Source organism: Macrosteles quadrilineatus, unplaced genomic scaffold, assembly GCF_028750875.1.
Source record: "Macrosteles quadrilineatus isolate MER2022 unplaced genomic scaffold, UCM_ALF_1.0 Scaffold_2__2_contigs__length_208266976, whole genome shotgun sequence".
In the NCBI taxonomy this organism is placed as follows: Eukaryota; Metazoa; Arthropoda; class Insecta; order Hemiptera; family Cicadellidae; genus Macrosteles; species Macrosteles quadrilineatus.
Genome location: NW_026542595.1, coordinates 88,286,839 through 88,313,058, shown reverse-complemented (window position 1 = coordinate 88,313,058; position 26,220 = coordinate 88,286,839). Strand labels below are relative to the sequence as shown.

The window sequence follows — 26,220 nt, the reverse complement described above, 5'->3', positions numbered from 1 at the left end:
AGGTGATGTTGCAGAGTGCTGGTGTGGTGATGATGTCACAGATAAGGGCTCTATCTCGCCAGGCTTTGTCAAAGTCTCTGGAGCTAGTGACAGCTGACTCTGTCAAGGTGACTCAAGGTCGTTTGGTCAATGACACACCACGACCCCTGGTTGTACTTCTATCATGGATGTTAGCCCAGAAGAAACATATTAACAAGTACTGTGAGTTCTATGTCAACCGAGGCTGCAATGTGTTGACCATCAGCATTACTCCTTGGCAGCTGCTGTTCCCAGTCACTGGCAGTCAGGTGGGACCAGTCATACAGTAGTATATATTATAGTTATTAAGTAGTGATGTTAATATCGGTTTACGGACATACACACACACATAAATTTATACATTTTTAGAAATGTTTTTGGTCTCCAGTGATGTCAAAAAGTGAAAGTAAAGAGTTGTAGTAGATCTTACTGTGAGACCTTTGGTAATAGCTTATTCCCTATACGGAAAATTTGCTTTAACAATCACTCCTTATATTAAGGTTACGGCCTACCATTTCTCTGTGACAAAGAATATCCAAAATATTAATATATCCAAAATAATATTAATATCCAAAATATTTATTTGTTAAACCCTTCCTGGACGGCCTATAATATGTATACAGACAGCAGAAAAGTTTTTTTTACATCTGTAAATTATTAAATGTTGTAATTAGTTGACCTATGCAGCACTTTTGTCCAAAATATTTTATTTTATTTAAAAAATTATTTTTGTTGTTAAATTTGTTTATTCTTTTAGAAAAAAACATTCCTAGTACATTGGTTATAGATATAATTGAATAAAATATCGTTTTTACAAAGATTAATGTTGCTATGTATAATCAACTATACAGGCGGACCAACTGGTCGACTAAGTGTAATGTGAACAGAGTGTCTGCGTAGATGATCACTGTGGTTACAGGGTTATCCTCTTTTTTACACCGCCTATAGTCCGGGAAGGGCTAAGTTCTTTTATTAACACAAGGCTTTCACAAAACATAAATTATGGAAACTTGCTGAAAGTTATAGCTTCATTGCACACACAAATTTATGTAGGTGTAAACTATCTGGTTAGTCAATGTCAATATTCTGTTAAGTGATCATTTTGCAATTTAGAAATGTGTTAGCTGTGTATTGGAGCGGAAACGGCGTTCCTACACTGCTTTTTCAATTCAACCGACATATTAATATATGGCTTGAAATTTTCCCATGACGATGGTAAACGTTCCTGCACTGGAAAATTTACGACTACATCACTGCATGGTGATGATCGAAACTGAAGACAAGTATAAATTTTCACAATATGCATTACTCTAAACTTGTGGAAATTGTATTTTTCAATTAAATATCAATGTTTTTAATTTTTTTAACATGCTACAATATTTTAGGTGGTGGCAGACGAAGTACTGAGTTTCCTTGATCAGAACTCCACAAACGAACCCCTCTTTGTCCATGGCTTCTCCGTTGGGGGTTATGTTTGGGGAGAGGTTATGGTGAAGATGAAACAAGATCTTGAACGTTACGAGCACATAGTCAACAGGTTTGTCGACACATTGTACAATGCACTTTATTAAATAATAATACCCCCGCCACAGCAAACCTGCCGAGTAAGCGAATTTCCATTTATCTGAATGATTTTCAATTGAATCTATTTAGGTTTAACGAGTACCTAGGTTTGCTGCCACAAGGAAACTGAAACTAATAAAGTGTGTTTTAGTAAAATATTAATAGCTTAGTATAAAATAAATAAATTTGCCTAGTTTGATCAAAATATATCCATAAACAAACAAACTACAACATTTTCAATATTCTCCATAAGAATAACATGGGAATTTTTAATTTTCAATTTTTTGAATTTTCTCTGTTACCAATAACCGTACAAAAACACTTTGATATACTAAATTATTTGTTTTTTTAAGCTCTTTAATATGGTCTAGAGATAAATTGGAAAATTTTTTGTTTTGGAGGTCAAAAATGAGAAAAACCAATTTTTACCCCATAAAACCCACCGGGAAACCCCGTTCCCATGGTCCGATCATGCTGGTTCGCGAACTCATTCAAGTTTATCTCGCCTTACACCTTTAAACCAAATTTCATCAAAATCGGACAAAAATTACTCAAGTTATCGCGTTTACGGACACATATATATAAAAATCTATATATATATATATAAATTTGAACGAATGGTGTTTTTGGCCTCTGGGGACATCAAAATTAAAAAGTAAATCGGTCCCGGGCCTAGGTTTTACCATGCCACCTACGGTAATAGCTACTTCCCTATAGGGAAATTCGCTAAAATCAAGTTGGTTGGACCAAGGAATCAACCAATAAAAATTAAAGAAGAAAAGTGTATTTTTAATTAACTTTTAAATGTCAATAAGTGTGGAAATCAGCTGGTCTACAAGTTTGCAGTACTGTATCCCTAACATTTCTCTTCTGCTTGACCTTAGACATTTTTCTAGCCAAAACTAGGCTTCCAATCTTCTATATGTTACATTAAAGACTAAATTAGCTCAACAAACAAACTACAGTAAACACAAAAACATTAGACGGGATTATTAAACTTACATTACCTATATACACACTGAGTACTTGTGTACACTATATTGTGACACTATATAGGGAGACCGTAATCATAGCATTTCAATTCAATAGTGTCCTCAAAAACATCCTTAAAAAACTTAAACAACTTAAGATTCGTATTGGTTTCTACCAGTTTTTATCTACAATCCCTTACATTATGTGTAATCACTTGGATGACAGTTTTATAGTACTTTACGTATGTGTTTAGCTCAATCTTTTAAAAATATCAAAAAATAAATAAATAAAACTTAGATCAGGTCAATTAGAGCCAACTTCCCGTGTCACGGGTGAAACTTCCCGTGTCACGGGTGAAACTTCCTGTGTCACGGGTGACAGTTTCCTTTGCCTAGCTAATTATCATACAATTTATTTAGATTTTCTATCATGTTTTCAGTTTCGCAGGGTGTGGTTTTTGGTGTGGAAAATTTAATAGTTTCTGGTAGATCAAAAAATGACATTGAATATATAGGCAATAGTAGCCTTGAATCTATATATGAATATTTATCTTGCAAAAACTTATTGCTTAACTCAGAGAAAACCAATTATATAAATTTTTCAACTGCCCAAAAAAAACCTTTAAAACCTAATTTAAAAATTGATAACAATTACTTAATTCAAGTGACTCAAACTAAATTCTTAGGACTAATAATTGATCAACATTTATCTTGGTTGTACCACATTGATAAACTAAAAAGTAAAATTTGTTCAGGTCTATTTATGCTGCACAACTTGTCTAAACTCTGCCCGTTGAATGTTTTACTGAAGGTTTACTATGCTCACATAAACTCACATATTGCATTCGGCATTGAATTATATGGTGCAACAACCATTCAAAATTTAGATGGTATATTAATTTTACAAAAGAGAGCCATACGTATCATGTTAAACTTGGGAGAAAACCAATCGGCAAAACAGTATTTTGCTAAATTAAATATCTTTACAGTGTATGGATTATATATTTATAAAACTATAATTAATCTAAAAAGTGAAATGAATACACATACACTTCCAAAATTGGGAATGTCACATAATTATAATACTCGGCATCGGAACTACCCAGCCATCCAGAGGCATAATTTAGAGTTTTATAATAAAAAACCCACTGCTGCAGGTACTAGGTTTTTTTATGCTCTGCCTAAAGATTTAATGGAAATTAATAATATTAAGACATTTAAAAAGAAATTGAAAATATTTATATTAAGCAAATGTTACTACTCATTTAGTGAGCATTTTGATAATATTTTATAGAATTAATTGTATTTATTGACGCCATTCTGCATTTATATTTGTAAAATGTAAATCTTGAATAAAGTGTTTCTGAATCTGAATCTGAATCTGGTTATAAGCTGTTAGAAATGTATTAGGGTTCAGTGACATCAAGCTGTATAGTATGGCTGTTGTATGTTACAGGATCATCGGACAAGCATGGGACTCCGCCGCGGATGTCACAGAGCTACAGGTTGGACTTCCTCTAGCTGTCTTCCCCAGGAATCCCATTATGAGGCTGGCATTAGGAAAATATATTGGGTAAGATTATACAGTTTCTATCATGTTGAATCATAATAATATCAAGTAATGGTTAAAAATTATCCTAGTAGCTACTGTTAATTTTGTAGAATATAAATAACTAGCTGTTACCCGTCGCGGCACAACAGCATAATTAGGCGAGGTGCTAGGTGCGGTTAGTTGAGTATGCATGAAAAGAGTCAGAGATTTTGATTTTGGTAATGGGGACCTAGGTAAGTGTAAATACTCATGTCGTCACCTCCAGGGGTGGTCGACAACATTAATTTCATCTGACTTAAGGCAAGTTTACTTTACCACCATGACAGCACTATATGCTTCGTATATTTTATCACTTCCAAAGTAAGTTGCATAGCAGAGCTGGCAAATATTCATCTCACCAAGTGAATGTGTATCTGGATATCTGTTAGACCAGGTCTCTGTTTTTCTATTCTCCTCATGCGCATAAGACATCTTATTATTGTCTCATCCTCCCGTTTTCAATATTTCTTCTTTGAACTTGAGGCATTTTCTGTTCTTCCAACAAAACTGATTAACTGTTTAACTTGGTCTTAAACTACTGAATTACAAACATTTTTATTTACTTCCAAAAAGCTAATGAGTTTCTTTTTATAAACAGCTGTTTTTAGCGAATTTCCCTATAGGGAAGTAGCTATTACCGTAGGTGGCACGGTAAGACCTAGACCCGGGACCGATTTACTTTTTCATTTTGATGTCCCCAGAGGCCAAAAACACCATTCGTTCAAATTTTTATATATGTATATATATATATATATATATATATATATATATAGATTTATATATATATATATATATACGTCCGTGAACGCGATAACTTGAGTAATTTTGGTCCGATTTTGATGAAATTTGGTTTAAAGGTGTAAAGCGAGATAAACTTGAATGAGTTCGCGAACCAGCATGATCGGACCATGGGAACAGGGCTTTAGGGGGGGTTTTATGGGGTAAAAATTGGTTTTTCTCACTTTTGACCCTCAAAACACAAAATTTCCCAATTTCTCTTTAGACCTTTTTAAACACCTTAAAAAAACAAATAATTTAGTATATAAAAGTATTTTTGTTTGATTATTAGTAACGGAGAAAATTAAAAAAATTGTAAATTTAAAATTCTCATGTTATTCTTATGGAGAATATTGTCAAATGTTGTAATTTGATTGTTTATGGATATATTTTGATCAAACTTGGCAAATTTATTTATTTTGTACTAAGCTATCAATATTTTACTCAAAAACACACTTTATTAGGTTCCTTGTAGCAGCAAACCTAGGTAGGTACTCATTAAACCTAATGTTATTAAAATATATTTAATTGAAAATCAATTCAGACAAATGGAAATTCGCTTAGTCGGCAGGTTTGCTGCGGCGGGGGTATTTTGTTTTTAAATTTGTTCTATGTATTTCTTAGGGGGAAACCCCGACATTTGAGAGGGTCTCACGCCCTTAAGAGTAGGAATTTAAAAATTCTAAAACCTTATTCCAAACTGCATATTGAAACGAATCTTTTGACACCTTAAACGTTGAAATCGGTCCACAATTAAGGGAGGAGTTGCGTTAACAAAAAACGGCTTCACGTATTATATATATAGATTCTCCGTAAGAATAAAATAGGGCTCGTTAAAGTGGTAAAAACCTTTCTAATTTTGACATTAAAGTTTTGGGGGTCAAGGAGTGAAGTTACGGAAAAACATGTAATGAGTAGGATTTAAAGTAAACTATGTTAAATATAAAGAATTAATAATATTTGTAATTATTAATTAATTTATTATTATTATTTATTGAAACGCATTATTATTTATTAATATTAGGTAGAAAAAATAGCTAAAATCATAATAAATTTGAAATAAATTTACTAAAATTAGAAAAAAGGACATTTTTTGAAGGTGAAGGAGTTTGATTTTCGAAAAACGCCTAATAGTGTTTTGTAGAAAATGTAATTCCTGATCATTAAATTCTTTCAAATCTTTTCTAGCCCTAACCATTTTAGAGCTATAGCGATTTAAAAAAAGTGTTTTATTCATTTTTAGGTGTCAGCCATTTATCAGGCTGTTTTTTTGAAGCACGATATATTTCAAATTCTTCTAATGTGTCCATGTATTTTCCTTTGTTACATAAATGGAGAACGTTGAGATTATTGTTTATATCTGTATAGTTGTGGTTGGAATTAATCAAATGGTTGGAAAATGCCGACTTATAGGAAATTTTAGGCAGGTGTTCTTTGAATCGGGTGGTAAATGATCGTTAATGTAAGATCTAAAACGACAATACTAAAAAATTTCAAGTCCCTAGCACTTTACTAAATGGTTCAGATGAGCACACGAAGTCGACCACTTTCAATGCTATTCCCCGTAAGAATAACATAGAGGGAAAATTCAAAATTTTGGGGGGGTTAAAATTTGAAATTGTCATTTTTCAGACTGTTCCTGGAGGTTTGGGTCCAAGACCAAGAAGCGTGCCAAATTTCAACTCCCCATCCGCTCTAGAAGTGCTCAAACATTTGTATACCTGAGTCGATTACATATGCGGCTGTATAGTATATGCACATGCGCCCCAACCCCTAAGTTGTCGACCACCCTGGAGGTGACAACATGGGTTTTTACACTCACCTAGGCCCCTTTTACTAAAATAAAAAGTCAATTTAAATTAACCTTTTACTTACATTCAATAACAAGGGAGTTAAAAGTTGTTTGCCGATTAACGTTTTTCGCAACTTTGCACCCCGACCCCTAAGTTGTTGACCACCCCTGGAGGCGACGACATGGGTTTTTACACTCACCTAGGCCCCCATTACCAAAATCAAAAGTCAAAATCTCTGACTCTTTTTATGCATACTCAACTGCACCTAGCGCCTGTACTAAATGAAGAACACAACATTGGTTCCTACAAACGGTAAACGGGAATGTTAGCCAAAGTGCTACATTTTTTTAAGGAAACATCATGTGTTTTTAAGGCTTTGTGATCATTGCATAGAACCCCCTTCTAGCTATGTTTGATTTTCAATTACCACCTGAAGGTCTGTGATGACAGCTACCAAGCACTTGTATTTCTTCTAACCAAGCACTTGTATTTGTTCTAAGTTATGTTTGATTTGCAGTTACCACCTGAAGGTCTGTGATGACAGCTACCAAGCACTTGTATTTCTTCTAAGATAAGTTTGATTTGCAGTTACCATCTGAAGGTCTGTGATGACATAGCTACCAAGCACTACATCCGCTCTAGTCAGATGTTTCACACGACACTGGTACATCGTCCGGCGCTGCTGCTGCTGTCCAAGACTGATCCTGTTGGCTCCATCACCTCCAACCTGCGACTCAAAGAGACTTGGGAGTCCATGGGGATCAAGGTAGTGCACTCACTCAACTAGTGTTAATAATATAATATATAAGACTTACCGTCTTGAAGCAATCCAGTTTTTGTATTCAGTGTACAGCTGTTTCGGCTTCATAAAGCCATCTTCAGCACATTCTTCTAGAGGTCAATTCATTATAAATATGCGAACATTCTGGTTCTTGTCAACTTTTTACAACACATTTTACACAACATAAAAGATGAAAACATAAACTTTGGTAGGCCTACCCTACTTGTATGTCGCGACATAACCTCACTTTTGACATGTGCTCAACTGACAGACGAGCACGTGTCAAAAGTGAGGTTATGTCGCGACATACAACTAGGGTAGGCCTACCAAAGTTTATGTTTTCATCTTTTATGTTGTGTAAAATGTGTTGTAAAAAGTTGACAAGAACCAGAATGTTCGCATATTTATAATGAATTGACCTCTAGAAGAATGTGCTGTACACTGAGTACAAAAACTGGATTGCTTCAAGACGGTAAATCTTATATATTATATTATTTAAAAAGCAAATCCTGGTCAGCCAACCACAAAGTATAGTGTTAATAGTTGATATGCCTGTACTAGGACAGTTTTTTTTGCCCTGATTTTCAACTTTATGTTTCCAAAATTTCCAGCAAGCAATAAAAACCGTAAGAAGTACAGTAGACCCCCTCTTAACCGACCCTAATGGGACCGGACCTAGGTCGGATAACTCAAAAGGTTGGATAAAACGGACAATCCCTAAATTCATAACATAATGAAGTGCTATTCATTTGGAAATATATAATCATAATATTAGTAAGATTATTTTGAAGTCATACTTGCATTATTTTTAAAATAAACTACTCTTATCTCCTTTTTCATATTGATAGAAAAGTCACAAATAAACACAAAACACGGTTAAGTCAAATAGGCCTACTTTCAGTGGAATATATTATAATACTAGGCAAGAGTCAATAAAATTCCTATTTTAATAACTTTAGTACTGTAATGTATTAATTGATGCTTTCAAATACATCGTAATACAGTACAGAACCTTTTGTCGACATGAAAGATACAAGCGACCATTTTGTTACAAAAAAGGACGTTTATTTATAGCCTCTCACTGGAGGCTCGAGGCACAAAAACTATCTTGACCTTGGAGTTGTTAACCCCCCTTCCCTGCCTTCCCTACAAGTTGCGTTGTTTGTTTACTCCGGCGATAAGATAATCAGTTCTCAAAATCGTAACGCACTTTATGATGTTATAAATTTGCCACACAGATAACAAATCAGATCAGATGTGCTCGAGCTACGAACGATGATGACAAACTGACAATAGGCTATGCTATATTTTTTGTGATCAACACAAAATAACTTATTGTTAGTCATATCCTGTAGTATAAGCGTATGGTTCAGTTCTCATCGCCCAGCGTGGGAGCGGAAATGCCGAGATTCCTAGAAAGCGGCGGTTAAACCGAGCTGCTCTCAAAGCAAGGTCGGTTAAAACAAACTGTATTATTTTACGATCGAAGGCGGATAATCCGATTAACGGTTAAAACGAGGTCGGTTAAGAGGGGGTCTAATGTAGTTCCTCTGAATAACTGTACTCAGGCTTATTTCATAATCTGATATTTCATAGTCGAGTAATTTTTCGAATGTAAATGTAAATAATTTACTTCAATGTGTCTACTAAAATGTGTTACTTCAATACACACTGAGTGTTGTTTACATTTTTTTTAATACCCATAATCCTAGAATGGATTGGGCAAGATTTTGGTGTCCCAGGAAACCTACTTCCATGAAAATCACATAGTAATATTTATTTTATAAGATCACTGTAATTTTGATCTGTGGAAAAAATTCTGCTATTTTCTGTTGTGAAAAGCACATTACTGCTCATGCCGAACAAACCAAGGACATTAACTATCAATGAATGACGGTTTGGGACGGTGTTACATTTTATAAAATGTTGTGTGAACTTAGTAATTTAATTATGTTGTTGTTTACTGACAGGAAAGAGGTTAATATTTTGTTAACCTTGTTCTAGGTCACATGGAAATGCTGGGATGACTCTAAACATGTTAGTCACTACCTAAAGTACAAAGATGAATACATCGAAACACTAGAAAACTTCCTGGACAATATAAAAAAAGATGGAGAGAAAGACCAAATTCAAAATGAGGAAGACTTGAGACGTAAGCTTCAAGCCAAACTGTAGTTAGATCCCAACAACTTTGTTTGTAATGCATTAGCCTTCAAAATATTCATATTGCTTTGAAATGAGCTAATGTAGCTCAAATATTGATCTTGAATTTAAATTAAAATCTTTAATGTTAACTATCAATAAGTTTTTAAATTTGTTAACAGTTTTTGTCAATGCTTTGATTTGTAAAATTTAAAATCGACATATACATGTTGCATCCCGGTGTCCAAGCTTTGCTTCTTTAAAATGTTTTATTTAGTGATTTGGATTTTATGTGATTCGGATTTTATGTGATAATAGTATTTACTCTTACAAAGACAGTAAATCTATAACCTCAAGACAGACCATTTTATATTTGATGGATCATGATGTTTAATTTTTTTGCTGTCTAATGAAATCTGAACTTAAAGATATATATTTTTTAACAACGGAATCTCTATTTCATAGCAAAGCAGTGATCTAGATAATTAGGTTAGTGTAATTTGTTCATTTATATAATATTTGTTCAAAAAATACCAAGTTAGTTTAGCTAGTCTGATATTTTAGTCATAGAGGTTTATTAGTCAGTGTTGCATTCAGTAATATAAATTTGGCCCACAGTAAAGACTTAAGTTTTACTGAAAGACTGTTAAAACTAAGAATTTCAACATGTACAATTTATCTTGAAACTATCAATCAATCGTGTTTCTTTTACCATTGAAAGTCATAATGTATAGCAAAAAGAAATTGTAATAAAATATATATTACAGGATGGCATTATTACTGACCATATTTGGTATTTGATGTTTTTTAGGTAACCCATTGTTCTGAAAGTAAATCTGCTATTAATCAAGAATTTCTTTTTTTCTTCATGTGTGTCAGACAATTGCCCAAAAAGCGCTGACTTCTAGTGTCTGATTTAATATGCCTTGATGATTATGAGTGTAATGATTAAAATACAGATGTAACCTTAACACTACATTTTTTCAACATTGTTTTAGGAGTAAATAAGTCTTTATGATTAAATAATATTCACTCTATATTCTCACTACTTCATACTTTTGCCACTTGTAGCCTTTTAAACACCATTAATGCCACCAGACTTATTATTTTATGTATTTTATACTTTTATTCTGAACCTAGATTATATTATAAATATTGTGTGTTATTATAAAAAATACCCAGATATACTAAAATTAATTCTTCCACAAAAAGACAATTTTATTTAGGATGAAATTAATGCAGGTCTGTGTGAGGTTAGATGAGGATAGAAAAGATGAATAAACTATCTATTTTCACTTTACTTTTTTCAAAACTTTCGAGTATTACCTATAGAATATTAAATGAAACTATTTTACGTTAAACGTATAGTTTTCAGTTTTCAACTAGAAAGGCTTTACATTCTGTACACTGTAAAGTCTTGCTCTTCGGTAGATAACCTGTTGAACTGGCAAAATACTGGCTAATGTAGATAATCATATTCTAAACATGTATCAGTATTTTTGCCGGTTCAACGTCAAGGCAATCTCCCAACAGCAAGATTATACAATGGTTATAATGTGTAACAGAAAAAATATCTTGCATGATGTATCTGGGAATTTGTAATTATTGTAAGTTCATATGTGATAAGATTTATCATGATTACTAAGTAATTTCATGATCTTATTTTTCACTTTGAAAACTTTTACTTTGTTTATTTCATCTAAATGTTTCTGTGATATGAAAGAAAAATTTGTACCACAATCTAATTTGAACCATTGATGTGTTTTATTAAACTGTTATACAAAATCTATTTTGATGTTTCACTTTGAAAATCCCTTTGTCCCTATCTAGTCTTACTGATACAGTTGATGTTTAACTGACTGTCTTAAGTCAGCAATCTCATTCGTTGAATTACAGGCGAACTGAATATTTTCCCTTAATAGATATGTATTGCTATGCTGGTGTATTGAATAGTCCTTGTTGACGCTCAACGAATATTTAGATAAAGAAATATTGTCTATTGCCTAATACAAATCACAGCAAAGATTGTTATTCTCAGTTTATTATGTTTCAAGAAAAAGCTATGTGACTGGTAAGTAGTTATAGAGTTTAATATATTTTTTATTACAGTATAGCACCCTAAAAATATAGATTCACCAAGTGATACACACAAAATAACAAATAACATTGATTTTCCATCCTAGCACTAGACTTCTTGAATGAAGGATGTCGGTTCGATCCTGAGAAAAGTCCAAATCTTTTTAATAGTTCGAAACTGGACCCAGCTGTCCCTGATCATTGGGCTTCGTAATAATTAATCCTTGCTAAAGAACCAGCTGATAAATGTCACCTGATTCATTCAACATTCATCTTCGCCTTAAAATATGAAACCTGGCGTGTAACTGTCGTAAAAATATAATCTTCAGAAAGTGGATTATTGGGAAACCTTCAGAAGTTCATTGTTATTAAACCTATGGAAGTAGAATGTATCTCTTAATCTTAATCGTCTCTCAGAAGAGGATTATTTATCATTGTTACATTGTGAACCATTTTGTGTATATATAAAAAAACCTTGGGCTGTTTATTTTCTCGGGTAAGCTAGCTAAATTTAAAATCCCAAATTCTTTAGACTATAAGTTGATGCTTATCAAATTCTAGAATTGGAGACCCAATAACATTTTAGTTTTCATGCAGTTCAGTTTTCAGAATAATATTGTATTCACACGCTGCACACTGACGTGCATATTTTAAGGTGATGATGAACGCAAGGTTGGTATCATACAATTAGCCAAAATAACTGCCCAACCGCAATACTGTATGCAAAATGAAAGTCCACTTATGACTCCAAACTGTTCATTAATTAGTTCCTACATTGTTTTTTAAATACATACACCATTTTGAGCAGATTTTTAGGGTGATGAAGTTGACAATTTGTAAGTTTTCTGTTTATGTTTTTATTGAATATTCCAACACCATTTCATTTAGAACAAAATTTAAATTCCAAACAAGAATAGTCCTTCTTATAATCTTGCTAAAGTGAACCTACGTTACAAAAGGTTAAAAATGCACATTTTTCAAACTTTTTCCATGTTTTTCGAAAATATGTCTTTATTAATAAATGTCAACTATTTTCTGTACAGTAGACTCCCTCTTATCCAGACTCCTCGGGACCGAGGCCAGTCCGGATAACGGGGTTTCCGGTTAAACCGACGTCCCCAAAAACTCGTTAAAACGGACTATTTACTGTGATATTCGCCTTAAATTTATGAGAGCATTGTATTTAGACACGTGATCACTGGTCTCAAATCTTCCCCACGAGAACAGTCGTTTCAGTACTGCCCACTTCCTGCCGATCTAGTCCGGTTAAACCAATGTGCTGATAAAAATTGTCCAGTTAAAGAGATGTAATTTCCGCCAAGTGTAGTCCGGTTAAACAGATGTCCGGTTAAAAGGTGTCCGGATAAGAGGGAGTCTACTGTAAATGATGTTTTTGTGTTTTGTAAAAAATCATATTTTGGTTTTAGCGGCCTGAGGATATTACCATAGACTAACCAACACAAGTAGACTTCTCATCCCATTGTAAATTTTGAAGCACGTTTTTCGTGTCTAGTTCATGTACGTGACACCAAGGCGCTAGTGTCGACGAAACTTTGTTTCTATTATTTTAGGGTTAATTTCTTGATTTGTGCTTTACTGTTTGGTTATATAACTAGGGGACAAGTTATTGTTTATGATTAGATCGTATTATTTGGTTAAACGAGGTTTTAAATGGCTGTAATAACGGGAAACAAATTGTAAACAAAACACGACCTCTACAGAAAAACGGACAGAACTAACAATAAAATTGGCTTCAGCTGTTCCGTAAGGATGGGAAATCTACTAAGGGAGTATGTTTTATCTATGATATTACTGATTTGTCCTTGGAAGGAATGAGAACTAGCCGCAACTAGTGATTCAAATTCAAATCCATCTATTTTTTGATAACTACAGAAAAATATGGCTTAGCTAACATGTAGTTAGAAAATTGCATAGTAATGTTCCTGTTGCTTTGCTTTAGAACCAAATGTAAAATAAACGATAATCCCTTATACCTACCAGTCTTCTAAAATAAAGTAATTCAATGAGCAAACTTACACATCAGAGAAGGTGGTGTGAACCACTTGATTATTGAAAGCCATGATAATAATAATAATAAACTTATTTACTTAAAAAATGTTAAATGGAGGAATTGGCTAGTTTTTTAGTTGGATGGAATTAATTGATGTAGCTTGGACCAACGATTTACAAAAATACTCCATAGCAACTCTGACCTTACTGCATGAATCATGTGTCTCTGTTGGTTTAGGTCAGAGAATCAAGACTATTGAAATAATACCACAGCTAAGAAGAGAAACACGGAAGAGAATCTGTGCATGGTGCCTAAAAAATAAATACACAGTAACGTTAATAATTAAGGATATTTATTAACAATCACATAAGTAACAGCTCCAATCAGCTTTTCAAATCTTTTTGTACATTTTCTTTAACAAACTTTTTGATCTCACGTTTTCTTTGTCTCATCCTTTTCTTTATCGCTAACTTGGTCTCTTTTAACTTTTGTTTCTTTTCTTCCTCTTGTCTTTTTTCTTCTTCATCAGGATCTTTACCTTCTAATATCAATTTCTTCCTCTTGTTTACTTTCTTCCTTTCTTCAAAGTCATTGTGATCCAGTTTTATTTCGGCTTCCCTCTTTGTGACGGAGACTTGAGTAAAGATTTTTGCGACTTCTTTACCTGTAAAATGAAGTAACAACAAAAGTTAACATTATAACAGTTAAAAAAAGTTAACATAACATGAAGCTAATAAGATTCATCCTGAAACTTCAGATAGTTTGTTATTGATTTCTAAGTGCAAGGGAACAGCAATCGACTTTAGAGAATGTTATAACAACAATAGGATAATTAATGTTGCATTTTATTTTCGCTTGACCAAAACAGACCTTTGCAAAATAATTTGACAATCATACTTAACATCTAACAATAGCAAATCTGGCAGTGTTGAGTTAAACATTTATGGTAGAAGAATTTAGCAAGCAGAGCTCAGTATTTAAATGTGTTAAGGTGGCTATTTCCCTATCTTTTAAAACTGAGAGGCAAACTTTACAAAACTTATAATCCCTAAAAATATTTAAAGCATAATTTGTTGTATACTTTTTCTTCAATAAAATATGTGTCAATGTGTGAAAGAATAACAAAATATGTAGTTATTTTGGTCCTGACATGGCCATTAATTATTATTTTATTCTATTGTGATTTGATCTTAATAACCTTAAATATAACGAACCTCATTTTAACAAAATCCTTGATATAACAAATATTCAGTTCAGTCCCTTCAGATTTGTTATACCGAGGTTGGACTGTAATAATGGTTGATTCGTGATTCAGCAGCATGCTTCAGGTAGGTCCGATCGTAATAATCAATAGCTCAAATGATATCTGGTATTTCACTGAATGTTATTAGACCAAAACATTGGATAGTGTAGTTACAACTGGTGAAATGCATCTTTAATTAATGTAAGAATTCGAAAAAATCAAATTTTTGTTTTTTGGTTAAGTGATACAGTGGATAAATAAGTGATGATGCTTAAGGATAGCAAATCTGTGCGTGCATACCTTTAATTTAAGATCAAAATTATAAAAATCAATCGAGTGAATAGCCAAACCCACTTGGAAAAGAAAACCAATATTTTTTTATATATAGATTGTTATTATGGGGCTGTGTGCCTAACACAAGGCCAGCAATCCACAAGTTGTGTATTTTAAAGTTAAAATAAACTTAAAGCGCCCTACTAAAGGCAGAAGGCCTAATCAAAGACATATTTTCTTCAAAATGATTCAATTAAACTAACAAATTGTTGGCTACATTTAAGTTAAAATTAAGTTAAAGCGCCCTACTAAAGGTAGAAGGCCTAATCAAAGTCATATTTGCTTCAAAATGATTCAATTAATCTAACAACTGTTCGCTACATATAACAAAAAAGTTACCAAAATAATATTTAAACGCAAAGCAAATATTTAAAAGATGTAGTAATGCCTGGTTCTGATTGACTGTAAACTTTTGTTATTGATGATCGGCTGATAATGGTTTGAGAATTATGCTGTTTTAATAACATCAAAATACAAACTCCTCTTAAGTTATGAATGTTCGGCAGACACAAGTTGAGCTTTCATTTAGTACTAGTCCATTGAAAGATGACATGGCAAGGATACTTGCCAAACCATATCAAACTTAACTATTGAAAAAACTGTAACAAAAATCAATGTTAAAGCTCAGTAACTAAGTCAGCCTCCCCCTCCTCCATGGGATTCACTTCAGTAGTTTAAATATACAAACTGGCCCAATAAAATACATCTCTTAGTGAGTTTTCATATTTTTAAACCTTGAGTAAGCTAATTCTGACATAAATAAACACATATTTATCTTCAGGAAGATAAAAAGGATGGCCCACAGCTGGGCTGAAACCGGTCGCCGCTCATTGGTGACATTGACGGATTAAAGGTATTTTAAGCAAATCTGTCAATTAATCTAGAGGTTAAAATACCACATCATGAGTATCATTGGTGACATTTTATCACATATTTTACTGATATTGCTTACCGCTGATGGTATATTCCTGCAGCTTGGTGTTGATGGCTTGTTCCACGGCCTGTAGGAGTCGCAGGTCATGAGGTGTGACCAGACTGATGGCCGTTCCGCTGCGACCAGCTCGGGCAGTCCTACCAACCCGGTGTATGTAGGTCGTCGGGCTACTAGGCATATCGTGGTTGATTACCAATTCTACTGCCGGAATGTCTAGACCTGAAATAGGAATGTAAAAACAGCTTACAATTTGCAGTTGTTAGGAACATTACAACACATTGGTTCTTGAAAAATACATTTTAGATTTTAAGGAGATAATTGTAGTAATGTTGTTTGCTAAACAGTTGAACTTCAAACAAAGAATAAACAGTTTACATCTGTTGTTGTTAAATATTTTAGTCTTCCTACAAGGACAATTATATAAAACTTGCATTGCATAATTGGATTTGTTTTAAGGGGAGATGTCCAGTTTTTCGGTCAAAAAATTAATTTTTTGTTTATTGCATTGAAAAATTTGTCATCTTTTCCAGATTCAGAAAATATATATTTTTAATATATTTACTACAGTCTAACAATCATAAAAAATAATATAAATAGTACTACACACTCGGTTTTATTCACAATGGGCTGAATTAGCGTCAATTAAATTTAATGTTAGAAATTTAATTTTTTGAATGGTTGCACTGAATAAATGTTGTTGCTAGGTTAAATAGTCAACAAAAATCTTTTTCTGTTTGTTTTTCTTTCTTCATAACATATGTGTATATAATAATAGTGCTGTTTGTGATGAGGAATAATGTGGCATAGGGTAGGCCTAGGCTTGACTTTAAATGAGTTTTTCCGAAACTGTGTTTTTTAATGTTTAGGTACCATTTTCCAGACTACTATAAATACCACTGACTTCAAATTTTTTTCTGTTACTTAGGACATCATGGCCCACAAAGTGTACTAAAAGTTTGCTTCTATGTTTAAAAAAACATTAACAATAAAATTAATTAATGTTTGTAAAATAGTGAAAAAAATTATATATTTTAAAAATTTTGATAAAATATGATTTTTTTGGTAGAACATATTTAAATTAGTACAGTTTGTCTTAAATGTCAATACAAATAAGTAGTTAAAATTTGATATGCATAGCTAAAAGGGTTCTTTCTTAAATGGTACCTAAGCAACACGATGTTTACCCATATAAAATGCATTAAATCTAAAAAGTGGGCATCTCCCCTTAAATTACCTATGTTGCATGGCCTTTTTGTCATATTTTTGCATACATTCATTTTATTTGTGGCATTTCGTTTATGTATATTTATCTTAATTTTGTGGCAAGATTTAAAACTGACATCACCAGATGTAGTTGCTGAAGCATAAATAAAGCACATCACACTTTTGAAATGGACTTATATAAATAGGGGATATGAAACTATGATAAATAAAAATGGAAGAAAAATCCTGATAAAAATAGACCCATGGACCCCCAAAGAGGTGAAAAGATGAAGTAACTCGAGAATGTTGATAGACGATGAAGGAGATGCATAGGATCAATGTAAGTCAAGAACGACTGTATAAATGGTTATGGGAGAATAAATAAGATTAATAATAAGCAAACATTAGCCAATTTAGTCTCTTCATTTGCATTTACATCTATACTTATTTAATACGCAAGCAGGTTTTTTGTGACAATTACTCCTCCGAAACTACTGAACCGATTGACATGTTTTTGGTGTCATTGTAAAGAGCTTAACGTGAAGTTGTGCAGGAAACTTTCTTTTTAGGGAAATAATTAGAGAGTGAGGCCCTAGGGCCCTTTAAAGTTTCGTATTTCTCCATAAGGATAACATGGGAGATAATTTTTATTTACAGAAACATATGTTTGTTACTTGAAAATAGTCAAAGTCTACTACATAATAATTGCTTTGTATTATGACTCTTAATGTATACTACATTTCAATCAAGGATTGTGTACCTTAAAGTTTACCCATAATGGACCTTACTACTTTATTTTAATGCTGGGAATAGTAAAATTTAGTTGAGATACCATGATTTAGAAAACTTTACTATAATAATTTATGTATTAAAAATCACAAATCTTTGACATTATCAATTCATTTGAAACTAAACAGCTGATTGACAAATTAAACAAATCATCTACTTCATATGAATAGTGATATTACACAAAAATAGTTTTTTTTAACCAATAACTTGATTCTTTTTTACTTATGGGTGTATTTTGAGTTTGCAGTTATGAAAGCACCAAGCCAAGTATCTTTTATCTAATTTTCTTTATAAACCAACAGTATTAATGAATTACTACATGAACTTGACAAGTTAATTGTCAGTATGCCAAGGGGAAGAAGAGTGAGTCCTCAAAAACAGACGAAAGCGGAGACATCCATCTAGAAAATCCAACTGAGTTTTTAAATATAGAGGTCAGTGGATTGCCAAGACACAGATTAGACTAATATGGAACAAGTGAGTGGGGACGTATTTTGATTTCGAGGATAAAAATTCACCCGTCTGAAAAAACTTACCTTTTAAAATGGAAAGATGCTAATTTCTGTTACCTTTGGCATTTGCAGCGCTGTTCTTACCCAGACCAATTTCAGTCATGAGCAACTATATTATATGTTGTTTTAAGTAAGGCTACATCTTTTAATAGGATACGCATATTCGTTACGGAAAACTCTGACGAGGGTAATCTTCCTGAAGGTAACTTTAAGGCTAAAATCGTAGTAGGTATTCATGGAAGTGCTTTTGTGATTAAAATATTGTTTTTTAGTGTTTATTTTTAAAAGTGTGTTTTCTTCAAGCAGCATTTTTATGACCCTCAAAATATGCTACATAGGCCTATTGGTTTGATATTATAAAATGTTTTGTTAAATGTGTTTTAAAAATCTTTAAAAATAACTACCCTATAACCTTGCTCGCTGCCTATAACATACTTGAACTTGAACACTTATTAATTTACTAAATATAATACACATTACAGCTAGAAAATGGCTGGACTGCTTCCCTTCCAAGGCTTCATTATTACTGTTTAATTTTTGTCGTCGAGTCAATAGGTATATATAATACGATGAATTTGTTTTCAAAATTCATATGTTATTTTGCGGGGCATTGAGCCGCACAGGTTCACTAGTTTACAGTTATTATACACCACTAAGACTTAACAGTAGCGAAAATAAATGTTCATAAGTACTGAATAACAAATCACAAGTGGCAATACCTCTACTAGCGACATCTGTAGCAATGAGTATCTTGACAGTGTTTGACTTGAACCTTGCAAGTGAGGCAAGTCGCTCTTTCTGGGAAATCATCCCATGAAGAGGTACGTTTTCAAACCCAACTTCATTGAGAGTGATGGATAGCAACTGGCAGTTCCTGCAACAAAACACAGAAGAGAGGCTTACATCTGACATCAGAGCCAATTGTAGTACCGATAGACTTGTGTACATGTTTAACACGTTCGCTGCAGCCCTCCAAATGGCAGACATAGCCCCAGTGCGGCGCAACATCAAACGAACCCGTTTGGCTTTCAAATAATTCGGTCTGACAAATAGTAAATGACGTGCGGTGATGTGCTGTGTTACGACGAGAGTCGACGTAGTTCACTAAAGCACTCACAGATAGCAGCACTGCCTGGAACTAGCCGGTCCCATTGTATTGCCAATTGGAGGGAGAAGGACAAGACAACGAGTTGATTTCTCAGCTTGCTAGAAGGGATTTTACAGGGAAATTTACTATCAACCTACACAACAATAAAGCACCCATTTCTAGCTAAACGCAGACATAAAAATACCCGTTCTTCCCGGTGTGCTGCTGGGCAGAAATTAAATGGAATGTAGGTGATTCTAGCACTCACTGGTGAGGGTTCAGCGTGGCAGAAAGGAACTAGAGCACTCACCGCCCACCGGTGAGTGGCCCGCAGCAAAGGTGTTAATTGGAGGTTATTTAGGCCTGTGTGGTGTAGTCTGACTTTTGGATACTGAAATTGACATCACTCACTTATTATTCTCTCTTATTATTGTTTATGTGACATAAAATATGATAAAGTTTATATAAACATTGTTTTTCAGTTTGGCTTTAAGGTGGTAAACTAGACAAAAATCAGTAACTGACATCAGCGTACTCTGTCAGTGGTCCAATTCAACCGAGTTCATTTTCATTTTAAAACAGAAGCTAGAACTTTAACAAGGAAAACAATCATTGCATTAGGGTCATAATCTTCAGTTATCTGGTGATAAATGTTGGCATCAGATATATTTGTTGTGGTAAAAAAAGTGTCACAACCTTATTTCATATGCGAAGGGAGGTTCAAACATTTTTTTAATCTTCTAAACACACAGTGAAGAGTACATGTCAGCTACAGAACTGCAAATAGGGCCATTCTGTTCACCAATGATGCCATTAAGCAGTGAGTCAACTCGTTGCTGCGAACATACAAACTACAGAGTTTTACGCAAAACAAAAAAGCTCTTTTAAAACAATATAAAATAGGTTACGTACCTTTACGTCGTCAATCCTAGGTTAGTCTTTTTAGCAGCGACTAGTTTCGAAACTGACGTTTCATTTTCAAGCCTTGTCAAACATAAAATTATTTGAACATAATGTCGTCATCAAAGTACACAAATATAACATTTAACACGCACAAATACATTAAGATACAGAAAGACGCGCGGCCGGCCATTACACGCACGACGGACACGACTCAACTACCGACTGCTATACGACTATACGAACTATACAAACTATACGAACTATACAACTGCTGGCAGTCGGTAGTTGAGTCGTGTCCGTCGTGCGTGTAATGGCCGGCTGCGCGTCTTTCTGTATCTTAATGTATTTGTGCGTGTTAAATGTTATATTTGTGTACTTTGACGACGACATTATGTTCAAATAATTTTATGTTTGACAAGGCTTGAAAATGAAACGTCAGTTTCGAAACTAGTCGCTGCTAAAAAGACTAACCTAGGATTGACGACGTAAAGGTACGTAACCTATTTTATATTGTCTTAAATCAATCCTGGAGGCAATGCTGAATAAACTCTTTTAAAAACGTACCTCATTTATTATATAAACCTATCTATTGAATAATAACCAAATGTCTGCTATATTTTAATTAAATGTTACATTTTTTTATTTTTGGGCCAATACATACTTGCAAGTTTCTGTGAAAACAATGATTGAAGGGTTAGAATGTGAAGATGAGAACTTTCGTATTGTTTCCACAAGGTAGCCATCCTTGACTGCCACTGGACATAAGACGTACCACTGCTCCAACTGATCAACTGTGGCCACCTCCGACTCAGCCTCCCACAACAACACCTGCAACAGAACTCATCACAATATACAGGATGCCTCATGACATAAGACGTACCACTGCTCCAACTGATCAACTGTGGCCACCTCCGACTCAGCCTCCCACAACAACACCTGCAACAGAACTCATCACAATATACAGGGTGCCTCATGACATAAGACGTACCACTGCTCCAACTGATCAACTGTGGCCACCTCCGACTCAGCCTCCCACAACAACACCTGCAACAGAACTCATCACAATATACAGGATGCCTCATGACATAAGACGTACCACTGCTCCAACTGATCAACTGTGGCCACCTCCGACTCAGCCTCCCACAACAACACCTGCAACAGAACTCATCACAATATACAGGATGCCTCATGACATAAGACGTACCACTGCTCCAACTGATCAACTGTGGCCACCTCCGACTCAGCCTCCCACAACAACACCTGCAACAGAACTCATCACAATATACAGGATGCCTCATGACATAAGACGTACCACTGCTCCAACTGATCAACTGTGGCCACCTCCGACTCAGCCTCCCACAACAACACCTGCAACAGAACTCATCACAATATACAGGATGCCTCATGACATAAGACGTACCACTGCTCCAACTGATCAACTGTGGCCACCTCCGACTCAGCCTCCCACAACAACACCTGCAACAGAACTCATCACAATATACAGGATGCCTCATGACATAAGACGTACAACTGCTCCAACTGATCAACTGTGGCCACCTCCGACTCAGCCTCCCACAACAACACCTGCAACAGAACTCATCACAATATACAGGGTGCCTCATGACATAAGACGTACCACTGCTCCAACTGATCAACTGTGGCCACCTCCGACTCAGCCTCCCACAACAACACCTGCAACAGAACTCATCACAATATACAGGATGCCTCATGACATAAGACGTACAACTGCTCCAACTGATCAACTGTGGCCACCTCCGACTCAGCCTCCCACAACAACACCTGCAACAGAACTCATCACAATATACAGGGTGCCTCATGACATAAGACGTACCACTGCTCCAACTGATCAACTGTGGCCACCTCCGACTCAGCCTCCCACAACAACACCTGCAACAGAACTCATCACAATATACAGGATGCCTCATGACATAAGACGTACCACTGCTCCAACTGATCAACTGTGGCCACCTCCGACTCAGCCTCCCACAACAACACCTGCAACAGAACTCATCACAATATACAGGGTGCCTCATGACATAAGACGTACCACTGCTCCAACTGATCAACTGTGGCCACCTCCGACTCAGCCTCCCACAACAACACCTGCAACAGAACTCATCACAATATACAGGGTGCCTCATGACATAAGACGTACCACTGCTCCAACTGATCAACTGTGGCCACCTCCGACTCAGCCTCCCACAACAACACCTGCAACAGAACTCATCACAATATACAGGGTGATTCATGACATAAGACGTACAACTGCTCCAACTGATCAACTGTGGCCACCTCCGACTCAGCCTCCCACAACAACACCTGCAACAGAACTCATCACAATATACAGGGTGCCTCATGACATAAGACGTACCACTGCTCCAACTGATCAACTGTGGCCACCTCCGACTCAGCCTCCCACAACAACACCTGCAACAGAACTCATCACAATATACAGGGTGCCTCATGACATAAGACGTACCACTGCTCCAACTGATCAACTGTGGCCACCTCCGACTCAGCCTCCCACAACAACACCTGCAACAGAACTCATCACAATATACAGGATGCCTCATGACATAAGACGTACCACTGCTCCAACTGATCAACTGTGGCCACCTCCGACTCAGCCTCCCACAACAACACCTGCAACAGAACTCATCACAATATACAGGGTGCCTCATGACATAAGACGTACCACTGCTCCAACTGATCAACTGTGGCCACCTCCGACTCAGCCTCCCACAACAACACCTGCAACAGAACTCATCACAATATACAGGGTGCCTCATGACATAAGACGTAAAACTGCTACAAGTAAGGTATTAAAATATTTCGTGAAAATGTCAGCTACTTAACATTAGTATTTAATAAAATAGTATGGTAATATATTGAGAATTTGACCGATTTGCTACCTATAAAATTACTTACTTAAAGTAATTAGGCCTACCTATCTGATTTGTTAACTCTTTTGCAGTTTTTTTTCACTTATTGTTATACAGCTATTTAATTAAATAATATTGTTAGAGCCATAAATAAATCTAAACTCCACAAGTTTTATTGAAACTGAAGTTCAAGGAATTACTTTAAATTTGCAGCCCGATTGGATGTTATTCCAATTCCAGCTCAAGTTAACATACATAATGAATAAAAATAGATTAGTAAAAAAACAAATATAAAAGTTTAGTAAAATACTCAACGAACAATTTTGAAAAGTTAAATGGATGATAAAAGTTTTATTTATGTATCCAAAATGTATCTGATTATTTAAGAGGGGGGTAGTTGAAAACTGGAATATTTGGGTAGTATTGATTCTTATCTTGTTTATCCGACAGGATTTTTTGATTGCCTGGGAGATTATCAAGATGTTAACACAAACATGATAGATGATCATGCTTTGTCTACAATCACGGGGATTCTGGTCAGTATAATACTGTCTCAATAATTTAGAATCGATGATTTCTCGACACCTCTGTTTTAAGGAATTCAAAATTGGAACCTGCTCATCCTATTTTTAACTACAAAATTCACAGTTTTAAAGGTTGAGCCACATTACTAACCTGATTGGTGGCCACCTGCTTGACAGTGTCGAGTGCCTCGGTCATGGTGGCACTGAACAGCAAGGTCTGACGCTGCTTGGGTAGACAACTGAAGATTGTCTGTAGCTGTTCATCAAACGCTCCATTCAAAAGTCTGTCTGCTTCGTCTAGAACCAAGAATTTTATTCTGGCCAGGGAGAATGTGTCACAGCTTTCTATATGATCAGCCATCCTGTTGACAAAGCATAAAACAGGTAGAGGTTAAAACTGAACAAGGACTGTTCACTATTACTTTAGTTGTTAGCTTACAGAATGCTGTTTTGATATCTTATATATTAAAACAAGACATGGTTTTTTTTTACTTCACAATTATGAATCAACCACTAAACAGATTTTCATCATTTTTGAGTTGGAAGAAATTATGAAATTTAATTTTAAAAGGAAGGGAATGTTGAAGCCACAATTTTAGTTTAGGTTTTCAGTTTTTTTTTTTAGTTTTAATTTTTCAAGTCTAGCAGCAAATACTAACAATTTAAAGTTTTTTCAGTGCTGGTTTAGCTAACAGCTTGTTTCAAACATAGGCCACACTAAAAAAACAGGTCGTAATGCTCGTGAAGCATGACGTCACGATAGAAGACGGCAATGACGTAATGTTTAATATTTTTGTGACAAAGGGTATTTGTTTATTTATTTCCCAAGGAAAGATTAATACAAGCAGCTGATCACAAACGGCAAACTACGTCATTGCCGTCTTCTATCGTGACGTCATGCTTCACGAGCATTACGGCCTGTTTTTTTAGTGTGGCTTTGTTCAAACTGTCATTGAAATGTTTAAGAAAGCGTATTTGTTTAAAAAAATATTGATGATTGGTGTTTGCCCACATTCTATTTCACTTTAAAATATAGTTTTTTCTACGTAAAGGATCTACATCATCAGCAAACGTGTAATTTTGAGCTATACATCTCCAACTTTTGTGTATAATTAAGTTTTGTCGTAAATGCAATCTGTGTAATTATAAGTTTATGCCATGAACATTTTAACTTATATTTGGGAAATGTTTTTTAGCAAATCATCGCTTAATCTTTAAAGATATAAATAAATGGTAAATACGTGTTGATAGCCTACTTTTTTTCCTAATATTTGAATGTGTGTATGTCGGCATACCAAAATTTTGGTTAGTAATGTAAATAGTGTATTGGGTCTCTAGAAAACTATTCAATAAGCTGCAGGGTGTCAGTAGAACCCAGAATCGATTCATACCATACCCTAACCATCCCAGTAGTAGGCCTACTGTATGGTTCAGAAACTTGGGCACCGACCAAAGAACTGAGAACCCGTATTGCTGGGTTTGAGAATAAAGTGCAGAGAAAATATACGGACCAGTTCAAGTTAACGGAGGTTGAGATACAAAAGAAAGATAGTAATGGAAGATGATGTGTAGGCCTACTTTGCTCAAAACCAGTGTGTGTGTGAATCGGCCACCAATCTCACTTCAAGGCTTTTTAAATCAACTCAATTGCTATTTTACTATAAAATTATCGGATTTAAAATGCATATCGTAGAGGCCTATTTAGATGGAAGAAATAGGTGGTCAGGTGCCATATTTTTACAAGACGATTATCCCTATTAAAACTCCCAGAATTTTGTCCTTTTGTGTGTAAACTGCTGTTTTCACGCCAAAATGTGCATACAGACAGAACAAATTATATTTAGTTTTAATTGACTACTCGATACCTGTATGTAGGACGGGCCAGAAGCTCGTTCAATATAAATTTCATAACAAAAGATTTTTGGAATGCCTCAAAAATGTCTATATATTTTATTAGAAAAGTGATCAAGCCCAATGGATGAGGACAGCTGGGTGCAGTTTCTAACAATCAAAAGCTTCTGACTTTCCTCGGTAGGCTTATTTAAATTGTGACCTACAGATTACAA

At 34.8% G+C, this 26,220-nt stretch overlaps 2 protein-coding genes across 3 annotated transcripts in view; one reads left to right on the top strand and one right to left on the bottom strand.

Moving 5' to 3' along the window:
* Nucleotides 1–20: 20 nt before the first annotated feature.
* On the top strand, nt 21–11,419 carry LOC128986993 (transmembrane protein 53-like). The gene is made up of 5 exons (XM_054407634.1): nt 21–287; nt 1,404–1,555; nt 4,009–4,125; nt 7,302–7,479; nt 9,499–11,419. Exons 1-5 carry the CDS (start codon nt 30–32, stop codon nt 9,667–9,669), a joined length of 876 nt encoding a protein of 291 aa, XP_054263609.1. The 5' UTR covers nt 21–29; the 3' UTR covers nt 9,670–11,419.
* Nucleotides 11,420–14,058: 2,639 nt separating this feature from the next.
* Nucleotides 14,059–26,220, bottom strand: part of LOC128986990 (probable ATP-dependent RNA helicase DDX49) — a 39,017-nt gene continuing 26,855 nt past the window's right edge. For both annotated transcript variants that reach the window (XM_054407632.1, XM_054407631.1), the window contains exons 4-8: nt 24,306–24,516; nt 21,389–21,555; nt 19,457–19,611; nt 16,252–16,452; nt 14,059–14,387 (exon numbers count right to left, since the gene is read on the bottom strand). In XM_054407632.1, coding sequence (XP_054263607.1) covers nt 14,107–14,387; nt 16,252–16,452; nt 19,457–19,611; nt 21,389–21,555; nt 24,306–24,516 — 1,015 coding nt within the window. In that variant the 3' untranslated portion in view covers nt 14,059–14,106. The remainder of the gene's footprint in view (nt 14,388–16,251; nt 16,453–19,456; nt 19,612–21,388; nt 21,556–24,305; nt 24,517–26,220) is intronic.

Coding starts and splice junctions, on each gene's coding strand:
- LOC128986993 (XM_054407634.1), top strand. CDS start 30: ATGATGTCACAGATAAGGGCTCTATCTCGCCAGGCTTTGTCAAAGTCT. Junction 1,556..4,008: donor TACGAGCACATAGTCAACAG/GTTTGTCGACAC, acceptor TGTATGTTACAG/GATCATCGGACAAGCATGGG. Junction 7,480..9,498: donor GGGAGTCCATGGGGATCAAG/GTAGTGCACTCA, acceptor ACCTTGTTCTAG/GTCACATGGAAATGCTGGGA.